The sequence below is a fragment of the Electrophorus electricus genome, chromosome 1 (genome assembly GCF_041902795.1).
Source record: "Electrophorus electricus isolate QZ-2024a chromosome 1, ASM4190279v1, whole genome shotgun sequence".
NCBI lineage: Eukaryota > Metazoa > Chordata > Actinopteri > Gymnotiformes > Gymnotidae > Electrophorus > Electrophorus electricus.
Window position 1 is genome coordinate 45,142,006 of NC_137497.1, and position 25,653 is coordinate 45,167,658.

Genomic DNA, 25,653 nt, shown 5'->3' on the forward strand with positions numbered 1-25,653 from the left:
ACACAGTGGTGAAATATCTGAATTCTTAGCAACACTGGGCCTGAAATCTCTTATATCTGCTTTTCGTCAAGCTTATTAGTGTCAGTGCTACCTCTCTCTCTCTCTCTCTCTCTCTCTCTCTCTCTCACCCTCTCTCCCTCTCTCTCTCTTTCTCTCACCCTCTCTCCCTCTCTCTCTCTCTCTCTCCCTCTCTCTCTCTCTTTCTCTCACCCTCTCTCCCTCTCTCTCTCTCTCTCTCTCACCCTCTCCCTCTCTCTCTCTCTCTCTCTCACCCTCTCTCCCTCTCTCTCTCTCTCTCTCTCTCTCTCTCTCTTTCTCTCACCCTCTCTCTCTCTCACTCTCTCTCTCTCTCACCCTCTCTCCCTCTTTCTCTCACCCTCTCTCTCCCTCTCTCTCTCTCTCTCTTTCTCTCACCCTCTCTCCCTCCCTCTCTCTCTCTCTCTCTCTCTCTCTCTCTCTTTCTCTCACCCTCTCTCCCTCCCTCTCTCTCTCTCTCTCTCTCTCTCTCACTCTCTCTCTCTCTCACTCTCTCTCTCTCTCTCTTTCTCTCACCCTCTCTCCCTCCCTCTCTCTCTCTCTCTCTCTCTCTCACTCTCTCTCTCTCTCTCTCTCTCTCTCACTCTCTCTCTCTCTCTCTCTCTCACTCTCTCTCTCTCTCTCTCTCTCACTCTCTCTCTCTCTTTCTCTCACCCTCTCTCCCTCCCTCTCTCTCTCTCTCTCTCTCTCTCTCTCTCTCTCACTCTCACTCTCTCTCTCTCTCTCTCTCTCTCTTTCTCCATCAATCTGAGTAATTTCTCTGTCTTGTATGCATTGATCTTTCTGTTCTCTCTCACTGGCCTCAGACTGTCCATGTGGTGGTAGCTGTGATGTCATTTCTCTGTGATGTCATTTTCCTATGCTATTAAGAACTCTGAGGCTGCTGTAGCCTGAAGGGGAGGGGCTTGGGTGCCAGCACTGGCCATTGGCCTGAAGGGAAGAGGCTTGTTGATCCAACAGTGGCCCTCCACCTGAAGGGGAGGGGCTTGGGGAGCCAACACTGACCCTCTGACTGAAAAGGGAGGGGCTTGGGTGCCAGCACTGGCCCTCTGACTGAAAGGGGAGGGGCTTGGGTGCCATCACTGGCCCTTGGCCTGAAGGGGCGGGGCTTGGAGACTCAACACTGGCCCTCGACCTGAAGGGGCGGGGCTTGGAGAGTGAACACTGGCCCTCGACCTGAAGGGGAGGGGCTTGGAGAGTCAACACTGGCCTTCGACCAGAAGGGGCAGGGCTAGGCGGCCTCCTGTCCTTCATAGGCAGTGACTAATGTCCCCATGCAACACTGTAGCAGACAACTCTGAGTTCTCTGTTTATCTCTCTTAAAAACAGATGCCAAGTGACTATTGCAAAATGACAAAAGGCTTCATTCATACATAATTTGCAAACTTATCAGTGGCAAAAGCATTTATGGTCAGTTTAGAGTCCTGCAGGCTTGTCGAGGTACTTCAGCAAACTACAGTGGGTTTGTTGTGGATGGCAGAGTGATAAAGTCTTGTGTGTAGCCCACAGTCCTCGGCGCCCCTGGTTCTGACCCAGACATCAACTTAGATGAACATGACTGGCTGTCGCCTATTTATTAGATCACAGTGTGTTCTGACCCTCTCAGAGGAGTGGATCCAAGTCACATTCATCTGCGCCTCCCCCACCTAGAGCCGTGCTACAGAGCAGCTCCATCGAGCACCACTCGGGTTTCCTGTTTGTGAATTTGTCTCATCGAAACGTTGAAGTTTATAGAATGCGGTCACTGAAATAGTCCCAGAGCTGTCAGGGGTTTTAAAGAAGGACATTTATGTACTGCACTCATAGTGTGAGGGGAACATACCGCTCTGTTCATGATTTGTCAAGATTTTCGAGAAGTTGTTGAGGTGGAGGAGGGCTTTTTGTGCTCAGGTAAGCAGTTCCCAGTAGCATGTGGAGGAGACAGACCCCACGCAGTGCGTCCCTCCCTCCTCTCATCTCCCAGCAGCACAGAGACTGGCCTGCCTGCACATATGGGAGCGCTTTGAGAGGATAGAGAGGATAGGTAACCCTCACACTCACACTCACATGCCCATTCACACTCAGCCTCACACTCACACTCACACTCACATACACTCATGGCGTACACTTAATGACAGCTTATAAATAAGGCATTCACTGGCCACTGGCCACCAGAGAGAGGAGAAAGATAGGAGACATGTACATACCCCATCCTGTATCTGCCCCATCCTGTATCTACCCCATCCTGTATCTGCCCCATCCTGTATCTGCCCCATCCTGTGTCTACCCCAACCTGTATCTACCCCATCCTGTATCTACCCCATCCTGTATTTGTCCCATCCTGTATCTACCCCATTCTGTATTTACCCCATCCTGCCTCATCTCCCAATGTCCCATTGTCTCCGCCCCCCCCAGGCAGTGTTCTATTTATGGACACATGTAATATCAGGACAAGCATGAGGCGTTCGCCTGCGTCAGCCCCAGGTGGGCACGTGTCATTCTGATGTGAGGAAACTCCACCCTCCATGATTAAGCTGACTGTTCAACCGCCTGCCATGTTTTTTTAACAAGCACCTGTGCTACATCACCATGGAACATTTCGGAAGCTCTGTGACTCATTCATATTTAATGTCTTGATTTATAACCTCATAACCAATCATTTGGATGAGGTCTGATGAACGTGTCCTCAGACGGGAGAGACTTCAGGTCTCATTATAATGAGCCTCCGTACAGAGTGGCAGACTAGGATAGAGATAGAGTTAAAGTTAGTTTGAGGATAGAGTTAGAGTTAGAGGATAGAGTTAGGGGATAGTTTTAGAGGATAGAGATAGAGTTAGAGTTAGAGGATAGAAGATAGATTTAGAGCATAGAGTTAGAGAATAGAGTTAGGGATAGAGTAAGAGGATAGAGTTAGAGGATAGAAGATAATTAGAGTATAGAGTTCGGATAGAGTTAGAATATAGAGTTAGAGGATAGAGATAGAGTTAGTGTTAGAGGATAGAGTTTGAGTTAGAGGATAGAAGATAGAGTTAGGGGATAGAATTAGAGGATAGAGTTAGAGGATAGAAGATAGAGTTAGAGGATAGAGTTAGAGGATAGAGTTAAAGGATAGAGTTAAAGGATAGAGTTAGAGGATAGAGTTAGCAGATAAAGGATAGAGTTAGAGTTGGAGAATAGAGTTAGAAGATAGAGTTAGTGTCACGGAACGCTCGCCTCCTGCGAGGCACGTGGTTTGGCCAGCCACATGCAGTAGGAGCGTCATGTTCGTAGCCACACCTGCACACACCTGTATTGTGTTAGTCTTTGTGTATTTAAACTCTTGTCGTTGTGTGCAGTGTTGTCGGTTATTGTTGGCGTAATGTGTGAACGTTAAACTTTTTTCTTGCCGTTGTTAAATGTAATCGTGTTTGTGCAGTGGTAACCGTGTTGCGTTCATTGTTTGTAACACATGTGAGTGCCGTCGTCTTTATGTTTCAATTAAATGTTCGTCCATGTCGAAGAGAGTGTGTGCGTCCTGCCCCTCGCCCTGTGGCACTCGGGCCACCACACGTTACAGTTAGAGGATAGAGTTAGAGGATAGAGTTAGTTAGAGGATAGAGTTAGAGGATAGAATTGGTTTTATGAAAGGTCACAGTTCCTACTGTTCCAATTCCAAAGGCTCCTCTGGTACAGCAGACACAGTGAGATGCAGGCAAAACCCAGATCATGGATTTGATTGCCAGGGATCACAAATATTATCATAGTAATAAATATGTAAGTTGCTTGGGATAAGAACAGGACTTGGACTAAAGCAGGACTACTGCACTGTAAACATGTCCATATTGGTCTATAGCAGGACTACCGCACTGTAAACATGTCCATGTTGGTCTATAGCAGGAGTACCACACTGTAAACATGCCCATGTTGGTCTATAGCAGGACTACTGCACTGTAAACATGCCCATGTTGGTCTATAGCAGGACTACTGCACTGTAAACATGCCCAAGTTGGTCTATAGCAGGACTACTGCACTGTAAACATGCCCATGTTGGTCTATAGCAGGACTACTGCACTGTAAACATGCCTATGTTGGTCTATAGCAGGACTACTGCACTGTAAACATGTCCATGTTGGTCTATAGCAGGACTACTGCACTGAAAACATGCCCATGTTGGTCTATAGCAGGACTACTGCACTGTATAGCAGGTCCATGTTGGTCTATAGCAGGACTACTGCACTGTAAACATGTCCATGTTGGTCTATAGGAGGACTACTGCACTGTAAACATGTCCATGTTGGTCTATAGGAGGACTACTGCACTGTAAACATGTCCATGTTGGTCTATAGGAGGACTACTGCACTGTAAACATGTCCATGTTGGTCTATAGCAGGACTACTGCACTGAAAACATGCCCATGTTGGTCTATAGCAGGACTACTGCACTGTATAGCAGGTCCGTGCACAGATGCTCTCACAGGCCTGTGTGTATTTCTTTAATTATTCTTTGCTTTCTTCAGGGGGCCAGAGTGCAGAATTCAGCCAAGAACTTGGGAGTCAGAGACCGCACACCAACTTCAGTGCCAAGGTAACCATGGTGGATCACACACACACACACACACACACACACACACACACACACAGCTTTGGCTTTTCAATTGAATTTTCCTCTCTATATGTTGATGACGTGCTCTGTATTGAACAGCTGTTCTGTTCTATTGTATGACCAGCTGTACATGGCTGATACTCTCCTAAATTAATTCTAAAAAATCTAGAAACATAATGACAAAGCACTTTTGTAAGTCACTCTGGATAAGAGTGTCTGCTAAATGCCGTAAACGTAAATGTAAACGTAATAATATAATAACAAAAGTAAACAGTGAAGAAAGGGGGGATCCAATATCAAGAGGTTTTATTTCAGCACTGAGCTCACTACTGAAGCACTGAGCACACTACTGAAGCACTGAGCTCACTATTGAAGCACTGAGCTCACTACTGAAGCACTGAGCTCACTATTGAAGCACTGAGCTCACTACTGAAGCATTGAGCACACTACTGAAGCACTGAGTGCTAAGTGTCAAAACTGGTCATCTCCGGATAAGAGAACTTTGTCATAGTCTATCCAGTCCAGTGTTGTAGCAGGAAGGCAGTGTCTGGGAAGAGCATGAGGGTCAGGCAGTCTGGGAAGAGCATGAGGGTCAGGCAGTCTGGGAAGAGTACACAACATCAGAATGATGATTTCATGAGGAGGAAGAGGAATTTCCCGGTTGAGGGCAGATCTGGGCAATAACAGTGGGAGGATGAGGGGAGCATGCCAGAGGCAGTTACTTGGCTAATGTGCTGTACCACTCAAACAAACCAACAGAAAACTTTTTGTGTAGCTGAGGGGTGACCTCAGAATGTTTCTGTGTGTGCGTCCATGAATGTGTGTGTGTGTGTGTGTGTGCACGTGTGTGCATGCATGTGCATGTGTGTGTGCGTGCGTGTGTGCGTGCATGTGTGTGTGTGCGTGTGCGTGCGAAAGTTTGTGTGTGTGTGTGTGTGTGCGTGCGAAAGTTTGTGTGTGTGTGTGTGTGCGCGTTTGTGTATGTGTGCGAGTGCGTGCGTGTGTGTGTTTGCGTGCGTGTGTGTGTGTATGTGTGTTCGTGTGTGAGTGCGTGTGTGCATCTGTGTGTGTGTGTGTGTGTTCGTGTGTGAGTGCGTGTGTGCATCTGTGTGTGTGTGTGTGTGTGTGTGCGTACATGTGCATGTGTGTGTGCGTGCGTGTGTGCGTGCGTGCATGTGCATATGTGTGCTAGAGACTTAGAGAGATTCAGACAGAGAAAGTGAACAACACATACAGTAGAAACACGGGTTTTGATACGTATCAGTTCAAGCGCAGATGTTCGTGTTATGGGGTCTGACGTCTCAGCCATCCTGTTCAAATCACAGCTGTTCCTGTGGTTTGGGAACTTCAGCTCATTCCAGTCATACAGAAGCTTGTGCAGGTCAGCGCGAGATCCCTGGGAGCACAGCCTCCCTGCACAGAGCTGCTGTCTGCCAGTATCACAGCAGACTGGCTGTTAAAGACTGCCACATCACAGCAGTGTGATGCTTAACGTCTGCCTTCTGCACTGAGACAAGACCTGAACGCACTGTGACTCAGGGTACATACACTCTTAGCACACTATTGTGGAGACCACCAGTCCTGACGTTTGAGGAACTCGTGAAGGGTGTGAAGAACTTGTGAGGGATTTGGAGAACATGTGAAGGGTTTGGAGAACATGTGAAGAGTTCTGTTTTTAACTCATGATGTGTCAATTTTTTCCCCCGTTTGCCAGACTGTACAAACTGTGCCAGCCTCCACCTCCAGATGGTGACCCCTGAGCCAGCCGACCCTGAGCTACTGTGGTTCAGCTTCTTCCAGACACAACACGCATACAGACACACACACACACACACACACATAAACACAAACATGCACACAATGTGCACATACACACAAACACACACATGCCTCCCTTCACTGTGGAGGGATTTCCAGTGTACATACACAGTTTGGTTTTATTCTTGTTGTTGTTATTGTAGCTGTTGTTGTTTGTTCTGCTGCAGAACTACATCTCATTTGAGAACAAACGGATCCAAACAACATGTGTTTGTCTCTGGGCTGCTGTCCACTCCTGAACAAGTGATGTCAGTCAGACTTTACACCTCAAATACACCTCACATGTAAGCGATGTTTGAAATGAGGTCTCTGTAGCACCCACAGGAAACATTCACCTTTCTCCATTATTATTTTGAGATGTACACAAGGAAGACAAAGAAGACATGCATATTCTCTTTGGCTGAAATATTCTGCAATCATTTTACATTTTTTAAAAAGATGGATCAATGTATAGTCTTGTTTGATATTTTCTTAAATCTCTGAGTGTTTAAAACATTGAAGAGAGCTGCATTAAGCTAAATATTACTCAGTGGATAACTGATAACAAAACTGTACTGGAACGTTTCCTTGTAAAGGTTTTCTTATGACCTAGCTGACACCATCAGTGTTACTGTCTTACAAACATTGCACATGGACGCCTCTGGGTCCTCAGTGGAAATATCCCATCCTCAGGAGTCATTCTGTATCATGTTTTATCTCAGTGTTACTTAACGTGGTGGTGACGAGTACTGGAGTTATTTCTATGCAAAAGTGAGGAGATGTGTCTCCTGTAAATCTTATTTTGTGAGAAATAAAAGCAAGCCCAAGTAGTCAAGATGTTTTATTACAGTAAGCGATATGTCATCATCATTTCCCCATTTGTGTTTACTACAGTGAGATTTGCGTCCTCCTGTCTGAATGCACCCTAAACACGTAGTAATACAATAGGCGTGTCGGACTAGTTTGGCCCATTACGAGATGTACCGTCAATGTCCAACATATCTGTTGAAATGTCCGACACAACGAACCGTGGAATATCTAACCACAGAGATCATTCACGATTGAAATGTTAAGATACATAATTTTACAGTTGAAATCGCGCCATGTGGTTGTGTCCTTTGCGCGTGCGTTTACCGGTAGATCTGCCGGGAGATCCCTCTGTACCGCCCGCTATAGGCGCTTCCTTCCTCTCAAACGTGAACAGGGTCTGATGCAGGTTTGTGACCGTCAAGCAGTGTGTGTTCGTGCTTCTGCTCCTCAGGAGACACGATGCCCTTAAGGCGCCTGTAGGAGCGATACCCGCTCGGTAGAGCGTGGGGTTACTACTCCGGTAAACGGTGCAGGCGGGTCTTCAGATCTGTACATCATATTTGAACAGCCAATACGCGAAAGACTCGGTGACAGCGCTTAAGAAAAAAGTCTTTCATTGGCTTTAGAGAGGAGCGTTCGTGCCCTGCTCGGCAGAGGCGGGGAGTCCCGTACGGTAACGAGACCGCGGACGCAGGCGGCTCACTTCCAGCGATGCGTTAGCACGGACCCAACTTGCAGCTTGACAAGTGTTTCTTTGCGCATGTGAAGATTTGCCGCAGTCCGTCCGGCGAGCGCACCTGCCCGTCTAACCCCGAGAATGCACGCGCACGCCTGAAGCGTCCAGGGCTCGAACGGGTCCGTGTAGCGCGAGGTTCCCCATGGCGGCTCAGCAGCACTCACGAATTCAGTGTTACCTGGAGAAGAACCGGATAGGACCGCTGTTTGAGGTGAGTCGCATGTAACAGCCTGACAGGATGGCCGTTTCCTACAATCCTACACAACTAAAGTCCGTCGGTGTTGTACTGATTTCAAACCAAACTGGACTGGACTTCGTGAGGAGTCCCACGCGGAGCGGTTTGCGTGACCCGTGCAAAAAAGCTGGAAATGAGAACATCCAGGGAGAAGTAGACTAATGGGCGGAACCAGGAGGCTGAGGTCTAGCCCACATGTCCCACAGATCGGGTCTGCTTGGTCTCCTCTGTCATCGCACACAACCCGTACACGAGTTTGACATCCTAAGGGTGAGGCTGCGCGTGTTCCCAGTCACAGGTTAAAGCTGAAGTTCTCTGAAGGATGCGCGTGGCGATGTGCACAATCTTCCCAAATAGCCTTTAGACAGGCAGTGTAGATTTAGCTCGTGTTTTACTGTTCCGTGTTCTTTTAACAGTCTAATCACAGATTCGAGTCCGTCTCGGGCTCCTGTGAAAACTCTGCTCGGTGTATGTGAATCAGAAATGTGGCAGCTGGGCAGAAGAAAACGATTTCCTGTTTGGGATCCTACAGAGCACGTGAGTAAAGGTAACGGCAAAGACTTTTTTTCTGCAATGGCAACCTTTGCTAAAGACTACAGCCTGCGCAGCGCTGCCGTTGAACGAGCTCGCCGTGTGTTCCAGTGGTGAGCAGCACGGTCCCGGTTCACTACGAGTTGCTTTTCCCTTTCACATCACGCGGCGCTACCCCAGGTCCCGCCTCGGCTGGCACGCGCCCAGTGACCACATAAAGCAAACTGCTGATATATCAGCTACCCTGTAGCAAGCACTGCGCGCGTGGGAGGAATATCAAACAGCAATAAAGCTAAAAGCAGCGCGATAGTGGCCCAGTACCACGGACAGCGCGCGATCCGTGGCGTGCGCCGAAACGGTACAAGATCTATTCATTAGGGGAAATGCTTAACAATTATTTGCGATTGGGATAATATAGTGTCTCCTTCAGGGATGGAAAGAATTTGTGGTGTTGAATGCAGTACGGAGAACTGCCATCTGACCCTCTCAGAACAGCCGCACACGCGCCCGTACGCGTGTCTTGTGCCGAGACCTTTTCAATGACACACACCCTGTTTGTAGATCATAGCGACTCTCCTGTCAGCGCCTACTGGTTTCGTCCTGACGTTTTTCCCCGTTCCTTCGCGTGCTTTCTCTTTTTGACACGCGCGTCTGTCCTGGCCCGTTCAAGTCTGAAACTGAGGTTTGGAATATTGCCATGACGCGCGCGCGGTGTGAAAGGCACCTCCAAGGCCTGGAAAGGCGGACGAGATCCCCTATTAAACTCTAAACCAGCATGAGGTGACCTTTGGCTTTCATGTTTGTCAGAGTGTGACTCTCGTGGCCTTTGCAACAAGCATTCTTCTGTGCATTCAGAGTAAAAATATTGGTTTGTTCAAGCACCAGTATGCTTTTTCTCTGGTAAGAAATATAGCTGAACTTTCATTTTAAAATGGTCTTGATGGAGTGGTTGTGTTCTCAGCACGAGCATTTAAATCTAAAATAACACCCCTATCCAGAGTACTTCCCTGGCAGATCTCATTTATGGCCTGAACAGTCTGGTCAACACACCGCAGCACTGCTAACAACACCACTGAGATCACGCATCCACGAGCACGAGTTTACAGTGCAGGAGAAGTGTAGCAGTACATCTCATACTACAAGCTTGCAAATTGCAGTCTTTGCAAAAGGGAATCCAGAGAAACTGACTAAATATAATGAGGGAGAAGGAGGGAGAGAGAAGGAGGGAGAGAGAAGGAGGGAGAGAAGGAGAGAGAGAAGGAGAGAGAGGAGGAGTGAGAGAGAGGAGGGATAGAGAGGAGGGATAGAGAAGGAGGGAGAGAGAAGGAAGGAGAGCGAGGAGGAGGGAGAGAGGAGGGAAAGAGAAGGAGGCGTGAAGGCAGGATGCAAGCATGAGTTGATTATGTTTAAGTCCGTAGTGAAAATACTGAGGGGATATAAAATAACAAATGGAGAAGGAGAATAAAACAGGAAACTAAAGCTACAGAGTAACTGATAAATAAAGATGCAGACCAGACTAAAATAAGAACACAATTACCAGGAGGGGCTACAAAAAGAGACTCACGTGAGGTGCATGTCAAGGGTTCAGCCAGGGGGGACCAAAGAACCAAAACAAAACAAAAGCACATGGCATACAAAGCACATAGAAACAGATACAAACAGACAAATCAAAGGGGTTTTCCACAAAGATGGATTTCTCTGCTTAGCTGGATAATATAAGATCCAAAGTAAAGACTGTCCAATAGGGGAAGAGTTGAGGGACATTCCTACTACAATGTACTCAAATTAGAGCTTCATTTATCTGGATAAACAAAAATCCTGCTATGCAGAATATTCCCCAGGTGTCACGCCACCCGTTTCCCTGGATCACTACAATTCCCAGCATTCCAGTGACAACTCAGAAGAACACCCAGCCAATCATCAACAAATCACGTGATCATCATCACCGGACTATTAACTTCACCAGTTACTCATTACTCTGTCATTTTAAACCTGCCAGTTCCACATGCACGTTTTGAAGCATCATCACTAGTTTTGTAAGTATGTACCGAGTGTTATGTTTTATTGTATTTCTGAATTGAACACTGACTTCTGATTGCTTGTCTCTGTTTTGTCTCAACCTTTGGATTTGTCTGCCTGGTTATTCTGTTTTTCTGGATTTCCACCTGGACTCTACACACACATGATCTGTCTATGATGCTCCCTGTCTCTGTTAACCCACTGGTTCTGTTATCATACTGGCTCAGTTATTGTTCAGGTTCTGTTAACCCACTGGTTCTGACTCTGGCCTGTATTTGGACTACCGTGTTGGATTTTTCTTCTCGGATCAAAACCACACCTCATTTTATCCGCAAGCATCTGGATTTCTCTGAAACGTTGCACCAAGTGAGGGGGCAAAATGTTATTTCAGTTTAGACATTAGATGATAAGTTATAGCTCAATCACTAATTTATTCATTTATTTTTGTTGACAAACATATAAATAAAAAAAACTGTATGCAGTATTTCAGAGTAGCACTGATTAATTTATAGTAACTTAACTGTTTCTTAATCCAAATATTTTACTGAGAAATCAGAGGGTTTTTGCACTTTGTCATAAGCTGCCTGCAGAGACTGGCACGTGTGTGTGTGTGTGTGTGTGTGTGGGGACTGGAACCAGTGGAGACTGGCACAGGTGTGTGCGGGGGGGGGGGACTGGCACAGGTGTGTGTGTGTGTGGCTCCCTGCCTGAGTGTACTAAAATGCCTGCAGTTCATTAATGCAAATTGTGCCCATTGGAACAGTAGTTGTATTCTTGAATATATTAAGATTTTGGAATTCTGTTGCATTTGAAAGAAAGACATGTTACATGTACAAATAATTGAATCTCATATAATTGTATCAGTATCACCCATAAAAGATCATGTGTTGTGTGCTCAGAGCTGTACAAGAATAGGATACAGACACGATGGTTGTTCCCTTTATAACCCTGTCAGCAGTGGGAGAGACTACAGGTGGCTTATGGAATCCATGGCTCTATTCGGCTGTGGTTTATATCCATCACTTACTGACGAGACACTTGAGACGCTAGAAGCCGAACTCCCCTGGTGCAGTAACGGCGCTTCGCTTAATTCAACACGGGGGCCATTATGCAGAGAGACTCCCTAATTATGGATAAATACGTGGGGTGACTTCCTCACTTTGGAGCGGTTTGATTATCTAAACATCAGGTTGACTGCAAGCAGCATGGCCTCCATCTTCCTCACAGTCTAAAACACTTTTAGAGTAGTAAATTGATGAAGAGGAAGATAAGTACAGAGGAAGGCTCCGGTCCTGCTCGGGCTGTCCAGATGTCACGGGGCGCTCATTGTTATGTCTAAAAGGCAGCTGTGGCTGGGAATGACTTCCACACAGAGTGTGTCACACTACATTGACCCAATGCTGTTTCTGAAGGAATCATTTTATTGCTCAGTGACAAGTGTTTGTAAGAACATGTGAGGTTACAGGATGGCACCATGCTCATGGCAGCCAGTTCCAGGACCCTGAGTTTCTCTCTACAATTAATAAACCGATGTCTGTCTCTGTCTGTCTGTAATGATAATACTTTGAGGTAGTCATGTCCTAAACTAAGGCCACTAGGTAAAAGGAATGAGCTGATATACTGAGAGAACACACACGCGCGTGCATGCACACACACATCTGATCTTATCGTTGTTATCTGAGGTATATATCTGATATATAGTTGACTAAAACACGACCACGTGACCCGTCACCCCTCTTGGTGGGTGGCACTGGGGATTGAAGAGAGGTTCACATTTTCAGAATAAGTAAGTGTTTTAATTACAGATGGTAAATGACGTTTATTAACTGCACACTAATGAAAGCATATCAACTACACCGAGGTTTAATACCCACAGTGTGTCACGTTGAGGTCAGTCTGAAGCTGTTGGTCGGTATGTAGGCTCATGAATGTCGTTTGGAGATTCACTGTCGGCACATATCGTACAGACATGTTTTATTGACTTTTACTTTGCTGTGATTTTGCTGTTAATATTTTCTACGACAGTGGATCTAATTCCTTTGTCACAGCTCGTCTTCTCATAGGAGTTCTGCATTAAATGAGTTGCAGACAAAACTTAATTCTTCACGCAGTTTAATATTGTACGCTGCATTTGTTTCATATCGAGCCTACTTCCCCCACACACGGCGGTTCGCTGAGAAATAATTTGACAGCAAAGAAGCAAGAAAGGACCTCAGAGCTGCGGCTTCTTTCCTGCAATTTGTCTTTGCAGTAAATCGGACCCTAAATGTCACTCCATGAAACACATTCAGACACACAAGTGCTTTTTCCTCCAGGAACAGAGGAACTTCCTCAGTGTAACAAAAGAACTAAAACGCCACATACTAGACACTGTGTCTTCAATCTGTAATGTGCCATACAAACAACATTCAGTCCTCTGAATACTCATCGATTTGCTTGTATCTTTCTCTCGGTAATATGGTGGAAGCCAGATAAATACTGAATGAAAACAATAGTATGGAAGTACAGATGTTTCACATTCAGGCTTCATGATAATCTGGATATGAAGAGTCTTGCTGGTTTTGGAGCAGAAGGCTCTAGACGCAGAGCCTGCCAGCATAGAGGGGGTGGGGCTACATTGCTCTGACAGTGAGGAGGTGGGGCTAAATCACTTGGACATAAAGGGGTGTCACTCTGACAGCACCAGCTGCCAGCAATCGATTGGCTGCTTAAGTGGATAAATAATGAGTCAGTGGGATAATGTTGAGGTAAGTGGCTGCAAGCCCACTGGTTACTCACCTCACCTGGTGTGCGCGTAATAGAAACATCCAGAAATCTTATTGTAACGGGAACAGGAAGGAAAAATGCAGACTCATATGGGCAGAATAAAAGATTAACACTAAAAATAGTTTCTGAAACCTGTCAAACAGTAGCTTAGTTGTTTCTTGGGGACAAATCAGCCGGGACGTCGACTGTGGTTGGTATGCAGGAGTAGGAATGTTTTATATAGTGGCACATAAGGCAGGACGCATACTTGCGCACAGGACGCGTTCTCACACACAGAGGACATACCAGGCCATCGTCTTCTGTGTGCGGAGGGGGCGGGTTACTCCGTTCACGGTTTAATGAGCTCAATTTGAGGCTGTATGAGAAGGCAGTGTTCGCCAACACACATCCCCTGTAAAGACTGGAGTAATTACTGCTGCCGAATGCACACGCATGTGCACGCACACACACACAGCCCGAGGCCTGCCACACAGATGAGCTGGCTGACGGGAAGTGTGAGGCTCTCTCTCTCTCTCTCTCTCTCTCTCTCTCTCCTCTTGGTCTTGTTTACAAAGGAAGCACAGAAGTGTGATCGCTGATGAACTTGGTCTGCTGACCTGCAGGCACCAGGGCTTCCAGGAACCTAAAGCTGCCAGATTCATTTCCAGGTTCTTCTCCATGGATCAAACCCTCTGGATACCCTGTGTTCCTCCGGCAGAACGCAGCAAGACTGCTTGGATAGAATAGTTTAAATAAGGATTCTCTCCAAGTGCTGCTTGGAGCTTTTCATGTAGTGCACGTCTTTTTAGAGACAGAATGATCTGTGTCTTCCTGTTGACCCAGGGGGTCTGTGGTTAATGTAGTCCCTCCACAGTGGTTAGTCCCTGGGCACTGTAGTCCTAGCAACTTGATATCCTTGAAGGCAGGGGGCCTTGGAAGCCTGCCAGGATGTCTCTTAACAGGCCCGTCACTGTCTGACAGACGTCCTGCCTCTCCAGGGCGGCTCGATGACGGGATCTAGCAGATATGATGCTAACTGTGTTCTTCTGCTTGGATGCTGACCCAGATTGGCATGCATGTCTGAACACACTTTCCTCCCAGGAAGCAGTTTATTAGAGGACGGCCTGAAAATGTCACTTCACTGTTAAGGCGGTTGTGTGTGGTGGTCTACATTCTACCCAAACTTTCTCTGAATGAAAGCAGGACAGATGTTTATTTTTTTCTGCCTGCCTGATGTACAAATATTGTTCACTGGCTGTGATTTGTAACAGAATGTTGCGGAGGTGAAACTGAAGGCCAGCCACACTTGTCTGACATGAGCATTTCTTTTGAATTTCTTCATGAATATTCCTTGTGATTGATGCCACATCTTTCTGTTTACCCCAAACAAAATTATACACTCAAGATTCGGAAGTGTTTCATGCAGCTTTATGTGTTTCACACCCTGCACAGCACTCGGATTACATCTTTCACTACTGCACCCCCTGTTGCTAGGTTAGTGGAATTACCCACAGGCCTCAGGTTGTAACTGCTGGGTCGAAGTCTTTGTGTCTTAAGCGACTGATAATTGAGTTCCTGTAGAACCAAGATGCTTTTCTTTTTTTCATGAAATCGTTTGTGTTTGCTTTGTCTACTGTAGTTGAAGCAGATGAAGGAAAACAATTAAAAATTCCTTAAACAGAGTAAATTTAAACACACATTGAACCCTGTTTCAAACCATCTGTGTGTGTGTGTGTTTGTATTCCCTGTAGTAACTCTTACCTTTACTCCATCTGCAGTCCAACAAGCTGCCAGGCCTGTTTGTAATGTCGACACTCCGTGGTGGTGCCCAGGTGATCGCATGGCCTCACCCTGCTCCTACTCCCTGAGCTGTGTGTGCACAGCTGTGCACCTCTCCACTGCACTAATGCTGTTAGCGTACATGCGGCTCTCTGGGGCTCGTGGACACCCTGCCAATGGTTCTGTGTCACCCAGCTGCTTTCACTAATGAATTCCACCTGCTGGTTTGAGCTAATTAGTATAACCAGGCGGCTGGAACAAAATCCTGGGAGGAGTGGTGTGCTGAACCTGAATCGTGCGCTGGTTCAGGCCTGTGGGTGTCTGCTACTCTCCTGTGTTGCTGTAGTGACTGAAACGTCCCTTCCTGAGGTATGAATTCTGCTTCAGTGATGTAGGATTTGTTATTGTCTAAGCCAACACTTGGACTACATCTACCAAAGCGAAATACGATTTAAATTTGGCTTGCTCTGGATCAGTAAAGCCAAAGCTAGTGCGATGAACCCTGCTGTTTTCAACCTTTCTGTCTGGGGCTTAAAAAATATTGAAAGATTTTTTTTTTATTTTTTGAGTTTTAGAGAAAAGGTCAGAGTGCAGATATCGTAACAGTCAGGTTATTCCACTAAACAACTCATGGAGTCTTACAGTTAAAATGTCAGAGAATCAGAGAACCAATCAGCTCTCATGAGAACACTGTGAGTGAACTCAGTTCCCTTGGCATGTGTGTGACTAAGCTTCAGAAACATGAACCTGTGGACTGAGGTCATAAGCACTTAACAGAAGCGTGTATTTAATTAGACTCTCCTTAAGGTCAGGATTAGAATAAACAGTTTCTATTAAGGTGACATAAACATGAGCTCATGTAGAGAAGAGAAGGAGGCCAAATCTCTCGCACGCACATGCACACAACCATGTCACCTGACGTTATATTTGACTTGACGCTGTTGAAGAGTTCAGACCACCGTCAGGTCTGCTCCATCGCTGCAGGTCCTTCTGCTCTTTCATTTATGCCATGTGGCAGACGCTCTTATCTGGAGACGTTTCCATGTTTCTTCATTGTCGTCATCTTCTTCAGCCCCTGTTGCTGCCTGTTGTACTGCTTCAGCGTCTTCATTAGCGGGGAGGACGTGTCTCACTGACTTCCTCCTCTGCCGTTGTGTTCAGTGTGTTCCCCGGGTGTTCTTTTGTAGTGTTCTGACTGTTCTCTCTGAGTGTTCTCTTTGAGACATCCCTGAGTTTTCTCCCTTGTGCTGTACTAGGAGATGATGACCAAACTTATAACGGAGACTCCAGACTATCCCATCCCTTTCCTGATTGGACACCTGCAGACCAAGCAGCAGAGTCCAGGCCCACTGCAGAGAACTTTCTCTGGATCTGCTGCCCTGTGGGCAGACAGCGACTCTTCAGGTCAGGAACATCTACTGTGTCTCCACATCTACTGGCCTGCCTCTCTCTCCTTTCCTCTTTATCTCTCTCTCTCTTTCTTTTTCTTTCTCCCTCCCTCCCTCTCTAATTAAATTATTCTAATTTGGCTCTGCTGCAGAACACACTGTAAAGCTGATTTCTTTATGAAAACATTTGTTGTAAAATCCAACTACAATTAAAACAGATTAATTGAACTGAAGTGATTTCTTAGTTTCAGATCCCAAACGCTCAATTCCTCTACACAGGCAAAAGCAATCGGCGGGATTTCCGGAGTTCTGACCAAGTCTGGCAGGACTATCACAAAAAGCCTAAGAAGTCCAAGAGTGACCTGGCAGTGTCCAGCATGTCTCCACCGTCACCCGAGTCAAAATCATGTGAGTGATGACACATCACTGACTCCCTGACTGTTAGAGCTGTCCATTTACACTGATCAGAGATCAGCTTTTTAAAAATTCTCTTGTAATGTTTAGTTTGTGCTTATTGTTATGGAGCACAGGCGTTCAGTCCCACACCAGAGCAGAAAATGCCAGACTGTTGATGTAGGTGGAGAGAGAGAGTTTATTCCCTGTGGGTCTGTCTTTCTGTCTGTTAGATTCTTCTCCACAGGTGTTCTCAGATACTCGAGATCTTTCTCTGTTCCTACACATCCACTACCATCTTACTTCTCATCATCCACATCATTCTCATTTTCCACGTCGCCTTTGTTTTTGAAGTGTCAGATTCCCAGTGATGTAACTGGTTAAATTTGAATTCATTATTCAGCAGTGTGTTGATACTCCAGGTAACGTAGCATGTAGTCTGACACACATCATCAGAGGGGCTGGTTCAAGCCCCACACTGCAAAGTTTCCACTGCTGTGTCCCTGAACAAACCCTTAACCCTCAATTACTCATGTTGTAATCAGTCAGAATGAAGTCGCTTTAGATAAAAGCTGTAAATGTACAGCTGACATTGTGCCCCCAGTATTCTCTGTGAAAACCAAAGTTTCAGAAGTGCAGAAAAACAGTGACATTTCAAGCAATTGGGGAACTATCGCTAGCCAAACACCAGGGGGTGACGTGGTAGCCAAACATGTTAATGTTAGTAAAGGTTAGCTAGTGTTAGTACATGTTGGTAAATGTTAGTGTTGTATGACACCTGGGAAGGTTTGAACTAATGTGTGCTGTCGCCATGAAGCCCTGAGCCAATCTTCACATTTTTAGGACGTTGTATTCGTGCAGAACTGTAAGACAGCTGATTGTGCGTGAAGGAGAACATTGGCTGCTACAGTTTGTAAACTGGACTGATTTCTCAGCTTTTCTCTGCATCTACTGAGAGAAGGAGAGCAAAGAAGCCTCCTGCCTGCCTAACGAGAGCTCCGCCTGGGCTCTGCTGGTTCTGTGCTGTGCTTATGCTCAGGTCCTATCAATACAGCTGATCTCTGTGCTTACAAGACCGCGATGCCTAAGATTTGGAGAGTAAATAAAATCAGCGTTAAAGCATGCAGTGTGGCTGCCTGTGTCTCTCGCCACAGTGCCTCGCTGGATCGAGCGCCCCTCCTGGGACTGGAACAGCCGCCCTGGGAGCAGAGACTTCGACGAGCTCAACCACATCTTACAGGAAAGCAAGAAACTGGGAAGAGCACTGGAGAACCTCTCACGAAGTCAGTTGCAGGGCAGGGCGGGACGGGGCGTTCATATATGGAGCTGAGGGTTATTACTTTAGAACTCGAAGGAACTTTATTGCTGTTATTTCTCATTGGTGGTTAGTGTAAGTACTAATGTAGACTGTACCTAATGTACACGTCAGTACTAATGTAGACTGTACCTAATGTACACGGCAGTACTAATGTGGACTGTACCTAATGTACACGTCAATACAATGTAGACTGTACCTAATGTACACGTCAGTACTAATGTAGACTGTACCTAATGTACACGTCAATACAATGTAGACTGTACCTAATGTACATGTCAGTACTAATGTAGACTGTACCTAATGTAGACTGTACCTAATGTACACGTCAGTACTAATGTAGACTGTACCTAATGTACACGGCAGTACTAATGTGGACTGTACCTAATGTACACGTCAATACAATGTAGACTGTACCTAATGTACACGTCAGTACTAATGTAGACTGTACCTAATGTACACGTCAATACAATGTAGACTGTACCTAATGTACATGTCAGTACTAATGTAGACTGTACCTAATGTAGACTGTACCTAATGTACACCTCAGTACTATTGTAGACTGTACCTAATGTACACGGTTGTACTAATGTGGACTGTACCTAATGTACACGTCAATACAATGTAGACTGTACCTAATGTACACGTCAGTACTAATGTAGACTGTACCTAATGTAGACTGTACCTAATGTATACGTCAGTACTAATGTAGACTGTACCTAATGTACACGCCAGTACTAATGTAGACTGTACCTAATGTACACGTCAATACAATGTAGACTGTACCTAATGTAGACTGTACCTAATGTACACGTCAGTACTAATGTAGACTGTACCTGTACCTGTACATGTCATTAGGCATTAATTCAAATCTCCACAAGTGTAACTGTGTGCATGTGGATGTATTGTGTGAGCAGGTTCTGTGTGTGTGTGTGTGTGTGTGTGTGTGTGTGTGTGTGTGTGTGTGTGTGTGTGTGTGTGTGTGTAAATGTTTGAAAATCAATCTCTCATTCACAGGTATTGCCTTATCTGATGAGCTTGACCAGGTAACACATTGCTGTATTGAATTCTTTAACTCTGTCTAATCCAAAAACAAATATTTATTGGACAAAGTCAGTGTCTCCTCTGTTGAAGGAAGGCGTAATCCTACCCTAAACCCTAACCCCTAACTCCTAACCCCTAACTCCTAAACCAATCCCTAAACCCTAACTCCTAACCCCTAACCCCTAACCCCTAACTCAATCCCTAAACCCTAACTCCTAAACCCTAACTCCTAAACCCAATCCCTAAACCCTAACTCCTAACCCAATCCCTAAACCCTAACTCCTAAACCCTAAACCCTAAACCCTAACTCCTAACCCCTAACTCCTAACCCAATCCCTGAAGTCCAGTTTTTCAGTCTCCAAGAGGGTTCAAAGAAACATCTGATCAGGGCCTTTTTCCCAGTTGGATTATAGACCTTTATACTCATATTACTGTGATACATTCCAGTGATACGCATATTACAGTGATACTGTTTAGATGTTTTTGTGTTAGTGTGGATTCAGGAGCCCACAGGAGCTTCAGAACTGTGTGAGGGCAGCTGTTCAGATGTCAGATCAGTGCCCTTAATCACCTGGAGCTGTGTCTCACTGAACACAGTCAAGACTCCTGTGAGGACGCAGTGTCCTTTAGTCTCGTTCGGTCTCCAGCTGCCATTCACTTCACTGCCACTGCTAAACTTCAAAGGACTCAGCACCCAGGGCTCCACAGTGCTGTGATTTTGTCCTGTTTTAAATCCATCTTGAGTATCTCATATTGTCTCTGTATCTCTAGCTTCCTTTTGACATCAGCATTCCCCTTTCTGACTGTGTCTCCCTGTCTGCACTGCTCTGCCCTGCCTGTGGGTGGCTACCCATCAGAACCCGCGAGTCTATAACTCTGTCCTGAGGCCCCGTGTGGTAGGCGAGTGGGCGCGGCGACGGGAGGACGACTCTGACCCCCTCGCAGCAGAGATGCTCCAACCACCCGTGCCCCGAGCCAAGGGCTGGGGGAGTGGGGATAGCAGCCTCGCAGGGAGGTGTGTGTGTACGTGTGTACGTGTGTACGTGTGTGTGTGTGTGTGTGTGTGTGTGTGTGTGTGTGTGTGTGTGTGTGTGTGTGTGTGTGTGTGTGTGTGTGTGTACGTACGTGTGTGTGTACGTACGTGTGTGTGTACGTACGTGTGTGTGTACGTACGTGTGTGTGTACGTACGTGTGTGTGTGTGTGTGTGTGTGTGTACGTGTGTGTGTACGTGCGTGTGTGTGTACGTGCGTGTGTGTGTGCGTACGTGTGTGTGTGTGTGTGTGTGTGTGTGTGTGTGTGTACATACGTGTGTGTGTGTGTGTGTACGTGCGTGTGTGTGTGTGTGTGTACGTGCGTGTGTGTGTACGTGCGTGTGTGTACGTGCGTGTGTGTACGTGCGTGTGTGTGTGCGTACGTGTGTGTGTGTGTGTGTGTACATACGTGTGTGTGTGTGTGTGTACGTACGTGTGTGTGTGTGTACGTACGTGTGTGTGTGTACGTACGCGTGTGTGTGTGTACGTACGCGTGTGTGTGTGTGTGTACGTACGTGTGTGTGTGTGTGTGTGTGTGTGTGTGTGTATGGGGTGGAAGTGGTTCTGTCTGTCATTACTCCTCATGGAACTCTGAATTGCACACACACTTTTCTGATCTATTTGGCCTTCATATAAGTCTGTGTGTGTTGAACTCCAAAAATGTTTATTTGCAGAATGCAAACAACAAGAAGAGAAACAGATGTGGAGAAACAGGCTTTACTGTCTGAGCACGCTAGAGACCTCAGGACACAACACAGCACCCAGGCACCTATGGGATTTACACAGGCAGACAAATGAACAGGTGTAGGTGATGATTCAGTAAGTGGGTGATTGGGGTGGGGGCGTGGCTAAAGGCCTTAATTGGCAGGTGTGTTATGTGAGGGTTGGCTGGTTGCCAACCCTGATGTGCCAGTGATTATTAGTGTGTTCCTTCCTGCACTACCCTTCTCTATAATATGCTGAGATGTGCACACCATGCAAATCATAACTGTCCTCACAGTCTACTCTCCCAGAGCAACCCTCGGGACCTCCTTCAGATATTGTCTTGGTGATTTTAATTATGAGCTGTAGGGGAGAGGGCTGTTTGTTTATGAGGGCAGGCCTCACTGTCTGAGAGCGCAGCTAATTAGAGAGGATCAGATATAGAGTCATAAATCACATGGTGGGGGAGGCAGACAGCTGCTTCTGTCCCACACCCCCGGGGCCACAAGACCTCAAGCGGCCCAGAAACCGTGTGCCCAGTGGGCTCAGCGCTCAGTATACGTGCAGCAGAGACTGTTACGCATCTGATTAGCAGAGGACAAGGATGCGGAGTGAAGGCTGACAGTGAAAGCAGGCTGCACATTAGTTAATGGTGGCAGTTCGGAGTTGCTGCTTCTATAGGTCTCCTATATGGTTGGCTTATGTCTGAATCTGCGCTGCTGAAGTCCCGCAGTACACATCGCCCATCAGTGGTACTCAGAGTCCGTCATTACCTTCACTCCTGCACTGAAACACAATGGCACCCCAGTGTGGCTCAGTTTCCAACACCTGTTCAGAGATCACCATGCAGAGGGAGAAACCGCCAGCTCACAGTGTAGCCTTGAATCAAAGAGCGCTCCAGCTTTTCCTCAGACTTGAAGAGCTATGCAGCGATGCTCATGTGGGCCGGTGGCCTCTGGGTGCATCTGGGCCTGAGGACACCCAGGAAGAGAGCTGGGGCTTCTGCCTTCTGCTTTTGTCCTTGACTCTCGATCTTTTTATTTCTCTCTTCTCTCTCTCTATTCCCCCCTCCTCATCCTTTGTTCCTCCCTTCCTGGCCCCTCCCTCACTCATATGGAACCGTGATTACACTTACACTTCATAATTGAGACATCAGGGCTGTATTCTCATTATATAAGCTATATAGGCTACTTCATATGCTGTGGCCGGTCTATGACAGGTCTTCACATCCCCTCACATACAAACCGCTCTGTTTTCACTCCATGTGCTGAACTCTCCACAAAATCTCCTTTGTTCCTATTTCTATGTGCATGAAAACAGGGATGGTCTCTTGCCAACAACAGTATATTGGTGTGTGGAGAGCCGTGTGTGTGTGTGTGTGTGCGTGAGTGTAGTGAGCGGTGAGGGGTGTGCATGCGTGTAGTGAGCGATGACGGGCATGCGTGCGTGTAGTGAGCGGTGAATGCGTGCGTGTAGTGAGCGGTGACTGGCGTGCATGCATGTAGTGAGCGGTGACTGGCGCGCGTGCGTGTGTGTAGTGAGCGGTGACTGGCGCGCGTGCGTGTAGTGAGCGGTGATGCGTGCGTGCGTGTAGTGAGCGGTGACTGGCGTGCATGCGTGCGTGCGTATAGTGAGCGGTGACTGGCGTGAGTGCATGTAGTGAGCGGTGACGTGCGTGCGTATAGTGAGCGGTGACTGGCGTGTGTGTGTGCGTAAAGTGAGCGGTGACTGGCGTGCGTGCGTGCGTATAGTGAGCGGTGACTGGCGTGCGTGCGTGTGTAAAGTGAGCGGTGACTTGCGTGCGTGCGTATAGTGAGTGGTGACATGCGTGCCTGCGTGTAGTGAGCGGTGACTGGCACGCGTGCGTGTAGTGAGCGGTGACTGGTGTGTGCGTGTAGTGAGCGGTGACTGGTGTGTGCGTGTAGTGAGCAGTGAATGGCATGCGTGTGTATGTGTGTGGTGAGCGGTGACTGGCGCGCGTGTGTATGTGTGTGGTGAGCGGTGACTGGCGCGCGTGTGTGTGTAGTAAGCGGTGACTGGCGCGCGCGCGTGTGTGTGTGTAGTGAGCGGTGACTGGCGCGCACGCACGAGTGTGTGTGTGTGTGTGTGTGTGTAGTCAGCGGTGACTAGCGTGTGGGTGTGTGTGTATTGAGCGGTGACTGGCGTGTGGGTGTGTGTGTAGAGAGCGGTGACTGGGGTGTGTGTGTGTGTGTGTGTGTGTGTGTGTGTAGTGAGCGGTGACTGGCGTGTGTGTGTGTGTGTTTGTGTAGTGAGCGGTGACTGCCATGTGTGTGCGTGCATGTAATGAGCGGTGACTGCCATGTGCGTGCGTGTAATGAGCGGTGACTGCCATGTGTGTGCGTGTAGTGAGCGGTGACTGGCGTGTGTGCGCGTAGTGAACGGTGACTGGCGTGGGTGTAGTGAGCGGTGACTGGCGTGTGCGTGGGTGTAGTGAGCGGTGACTGGCGTGTGCGTGGGTGTAGTGAGCGGTGACTGGCGTGTGCGTGCGTGTTGTGAGCGGTGAATGGCTTGCGTGTAGTGAGCGGTGAATGTCGTGCATGCGTGTGTAGTAAGCAGTGACTGGCACGTGTGTGTGTAGTGAGCGGTGACTGGCGTGTGGGTGTGTGTATAGTGAGTGGTGACTGGCGTGTGGGTGTGTGTGTAGTGAGCGGTGACTGGTGTGTGTGTAGTGAGCGGTGACTGGCGTGTGGGTGTGTGTGTAGTGAGCGGTGACTGGCGTGTGGGTGTGTGTATGTGTGCGTAGTGAGCGGTAACTGGCATGTGTGTGTGTATTGAGCGGTGACTGGCGTGTGTGTGTAGTGTGCGGTGACTGGCGTGTGAGTGTATGTGTGTGTAGTGAGCGGTAACTGGCGTGTGTGTGTGTGTGTGTGTAGTGAGCGGTGACTGGCGTGTGTGTGTGTAGTGAGCGGTGACTGGCATGTGCGCGCGTGTAGTGAGCGGTGACTGGCGTGTGCGTGGGTGTAGTGAGCGGTGACTGGCGTGTGCGTGCGTGTAGTGAGCGGTGACTGGCGTGCGTGTAGTGAGCGGTGAATGGCGTACGTGTAGAGACCGGTGAATGTCGTGCGTGCGTGTGTAGTAAGCAGTGACTGGCACGTGTGTGTGTGTAGTGAACGGTGACTGGCGTGTGTGTCTGTGTGTATGTGTGTGTAGTGAGCGGTAACTGGCGTGTGTGTGTGTGTGTGTGTGTGTGTAGTGAGCGGTGACTGGCGTGTGCGTGCGTGTAGTGAGCGGTGACTGGCGTGCGTGTAGTGAGCGATGAATGGCGTACGTGTAGTGAGCGGTGAATGTCGTGCGTGCGTGTGTAGTAAGCAGTGACTGGCACGTGTGTGTGTAGTGAGCGGTGATTGGCGTGTGTGTGTGTGTGTGTAGTGAGCGGTGACTGGCGTGTGTGTGTAATGAGCGGTGACTGGCGTGTGGGTGTGTGTGTAGTGAGCGGTGACTGGCGTGTGGGTGTGTGTGTAGTGAGCGGTGACTGGCGTGCGTGTAGTGAGCGGTAAATGTCGTGCGTGCATGTGTAGTAAGCAGTGACTGGCACGTGTGTGTGTAGTGAGCAGTAACTGGCACGTGTGTGTTTAGTGAGCGGTGACTGGCGTGTGTGTGTGTGTAGTGAGCGGGGACTGGCGTGTGGGTGTGTGTGTAGTGAGCGGGGACTGGCGTGTGGGTGTGTGTGTAGTGAGCGGGGACTGGCGTGTGGGTGTGTGTGTAGTGAGCGGGGACTGGCGTGTGTGGGTGTGTGTGTAGTGAGCGGTGACTGGCGTGTGTGTGTGTGTGTGTGTGTGGTGAGCGGTGACTGGCCTGTGTGTGTGTGTGTGTGTGTGTGTGTGTGTCTAGTGAGCGGTGACTGGCCTGTGTCTGTATGTGTGTGTGTGTGTGTGTGTGTGTGTGGTGAGCGGTGACTGGCCTCTGTGTGTGTGTGTGTGTGTGTGGTGAGTGGTGACTGGCCTGTGTGTGTGTGTGTGTGTGTGTGTGTGTCTAGTGAGCGGTGACTGGCGTGTGTGTCTAGTGAGCGGTGACTGGCGTGTGTGTGTAGTGAGCGGTGACTGGCGTGTGTGTGTAGTGAGCGGTGACTGGCCTGTGTGTGTGTGTGTGTGTGTGTGTGTGTGTGTGTGTGTGTGTCTAGTGAGCGGTGACTGGCGTGTGTGTGTAGTGAGCGGTGACTGGCGCGCGTGTGTGTGTGTGGTGAGCGGTGACTGGCCTGTGTGTGTGTGTGTGTGTGTGTGTGTGTGTGTGTGTGTGTGTGGTGAGCGGTGACTGGCGTGTGTGTGTGTGTGTCTAGTGAGCGGTGACTGGCCTGTGTCGGTATGTGTGTGTGTGTGTGTGTGTGTGTGTGTGGTGAGCGGAGACTGGCCTCTGTGTGTGTGTGTGTGTGTGTGTAGTGAGCGGTGACTGGCGTGTGTGTGTAGTGAGCGGTGACTGGCGCATGTGTGTGTGTAGTGAGCGGTGACTGGCGCATGTGTGTGTGTAGTGAGCGGTGACTGGCCTGTGTGTGTGTGTGTAGTGAGCGGGGGCT

General features: G+C 47.9%; 2 protein-coding genes across 3 annotated transcripts in view; both read left to right on the plus strand.

Annotated features, from left to right (window-relative positions):
- Positions 1 to 7,223, plus strand: part of prex2 (phosphatidylinositol-3,4,5-trisphosphate-dependent Rac exchange factor 2) — a 103,108-nt gene extending 95,885 nt beyond the window's left edge. The window contains exons 39-41 of one of the 2 annotated variants that reach the window (XR_004776018.2): positions 1,927 to 2,059; positions 4,511 to 4,578; positions 6,311 to 7,223. Coding sequence is in view for 1 of the 2 variants with exons in the window: in XM_035526093.2 (XP_035381986.1) it covers positions 4,511 to 4,578; positions 6,311 to 6,356 (114 nt within the window). In the remaining variant the exon portion in view is untranslated. The remainder of the gene's footprint in view (positions 1 to 1,926; positions 2,060 to 4,510; positions 4,579 to 6,310) is intronic. The other variant, XM_035526093.2, reaches the window with a different exon arrangement.
- A 6-nt stretch (positions 7,224 to 7,229) lies between these two features.
- c1h8orf34 (chromosome 1 C8orf34 homolog) overlaps positions 7,230 to 25,653 on the plus strand; it is a 68,154-nt gene continuing 49,730 nt past the window's right edge. The window contains exons 1-6 of the mRNA XM_081721953.1: positions 7,230 to 8,150; positions 16,505 to 16,652; positions 16,916 to 17,044; positions 18,184 to 18,312; positions 19,362 to 19,390; positions 20,246 to 20,403. Of these exons, the coding sequence (XP_081578079.1) occupies positions 8,082 to 8,150; positions 16,505 to 16,652; positions 16,916 to 17,044; positions 18,184 to 18,312; positions 19,362 to 19,390; positions 20,246 to 20,403 (662 nt within the window). The 5' untranslated portion in view covers positions 7,230 to 8,081. The remainder of the gene's footprint in view (positions 8,151 to 16,504; positions 16,653 to 16,915; positions 17,045 to 18,183; positions 18,313 to 19,361; positions 19,391 to 20,245; positions 20,404 to 25,653) is intronic.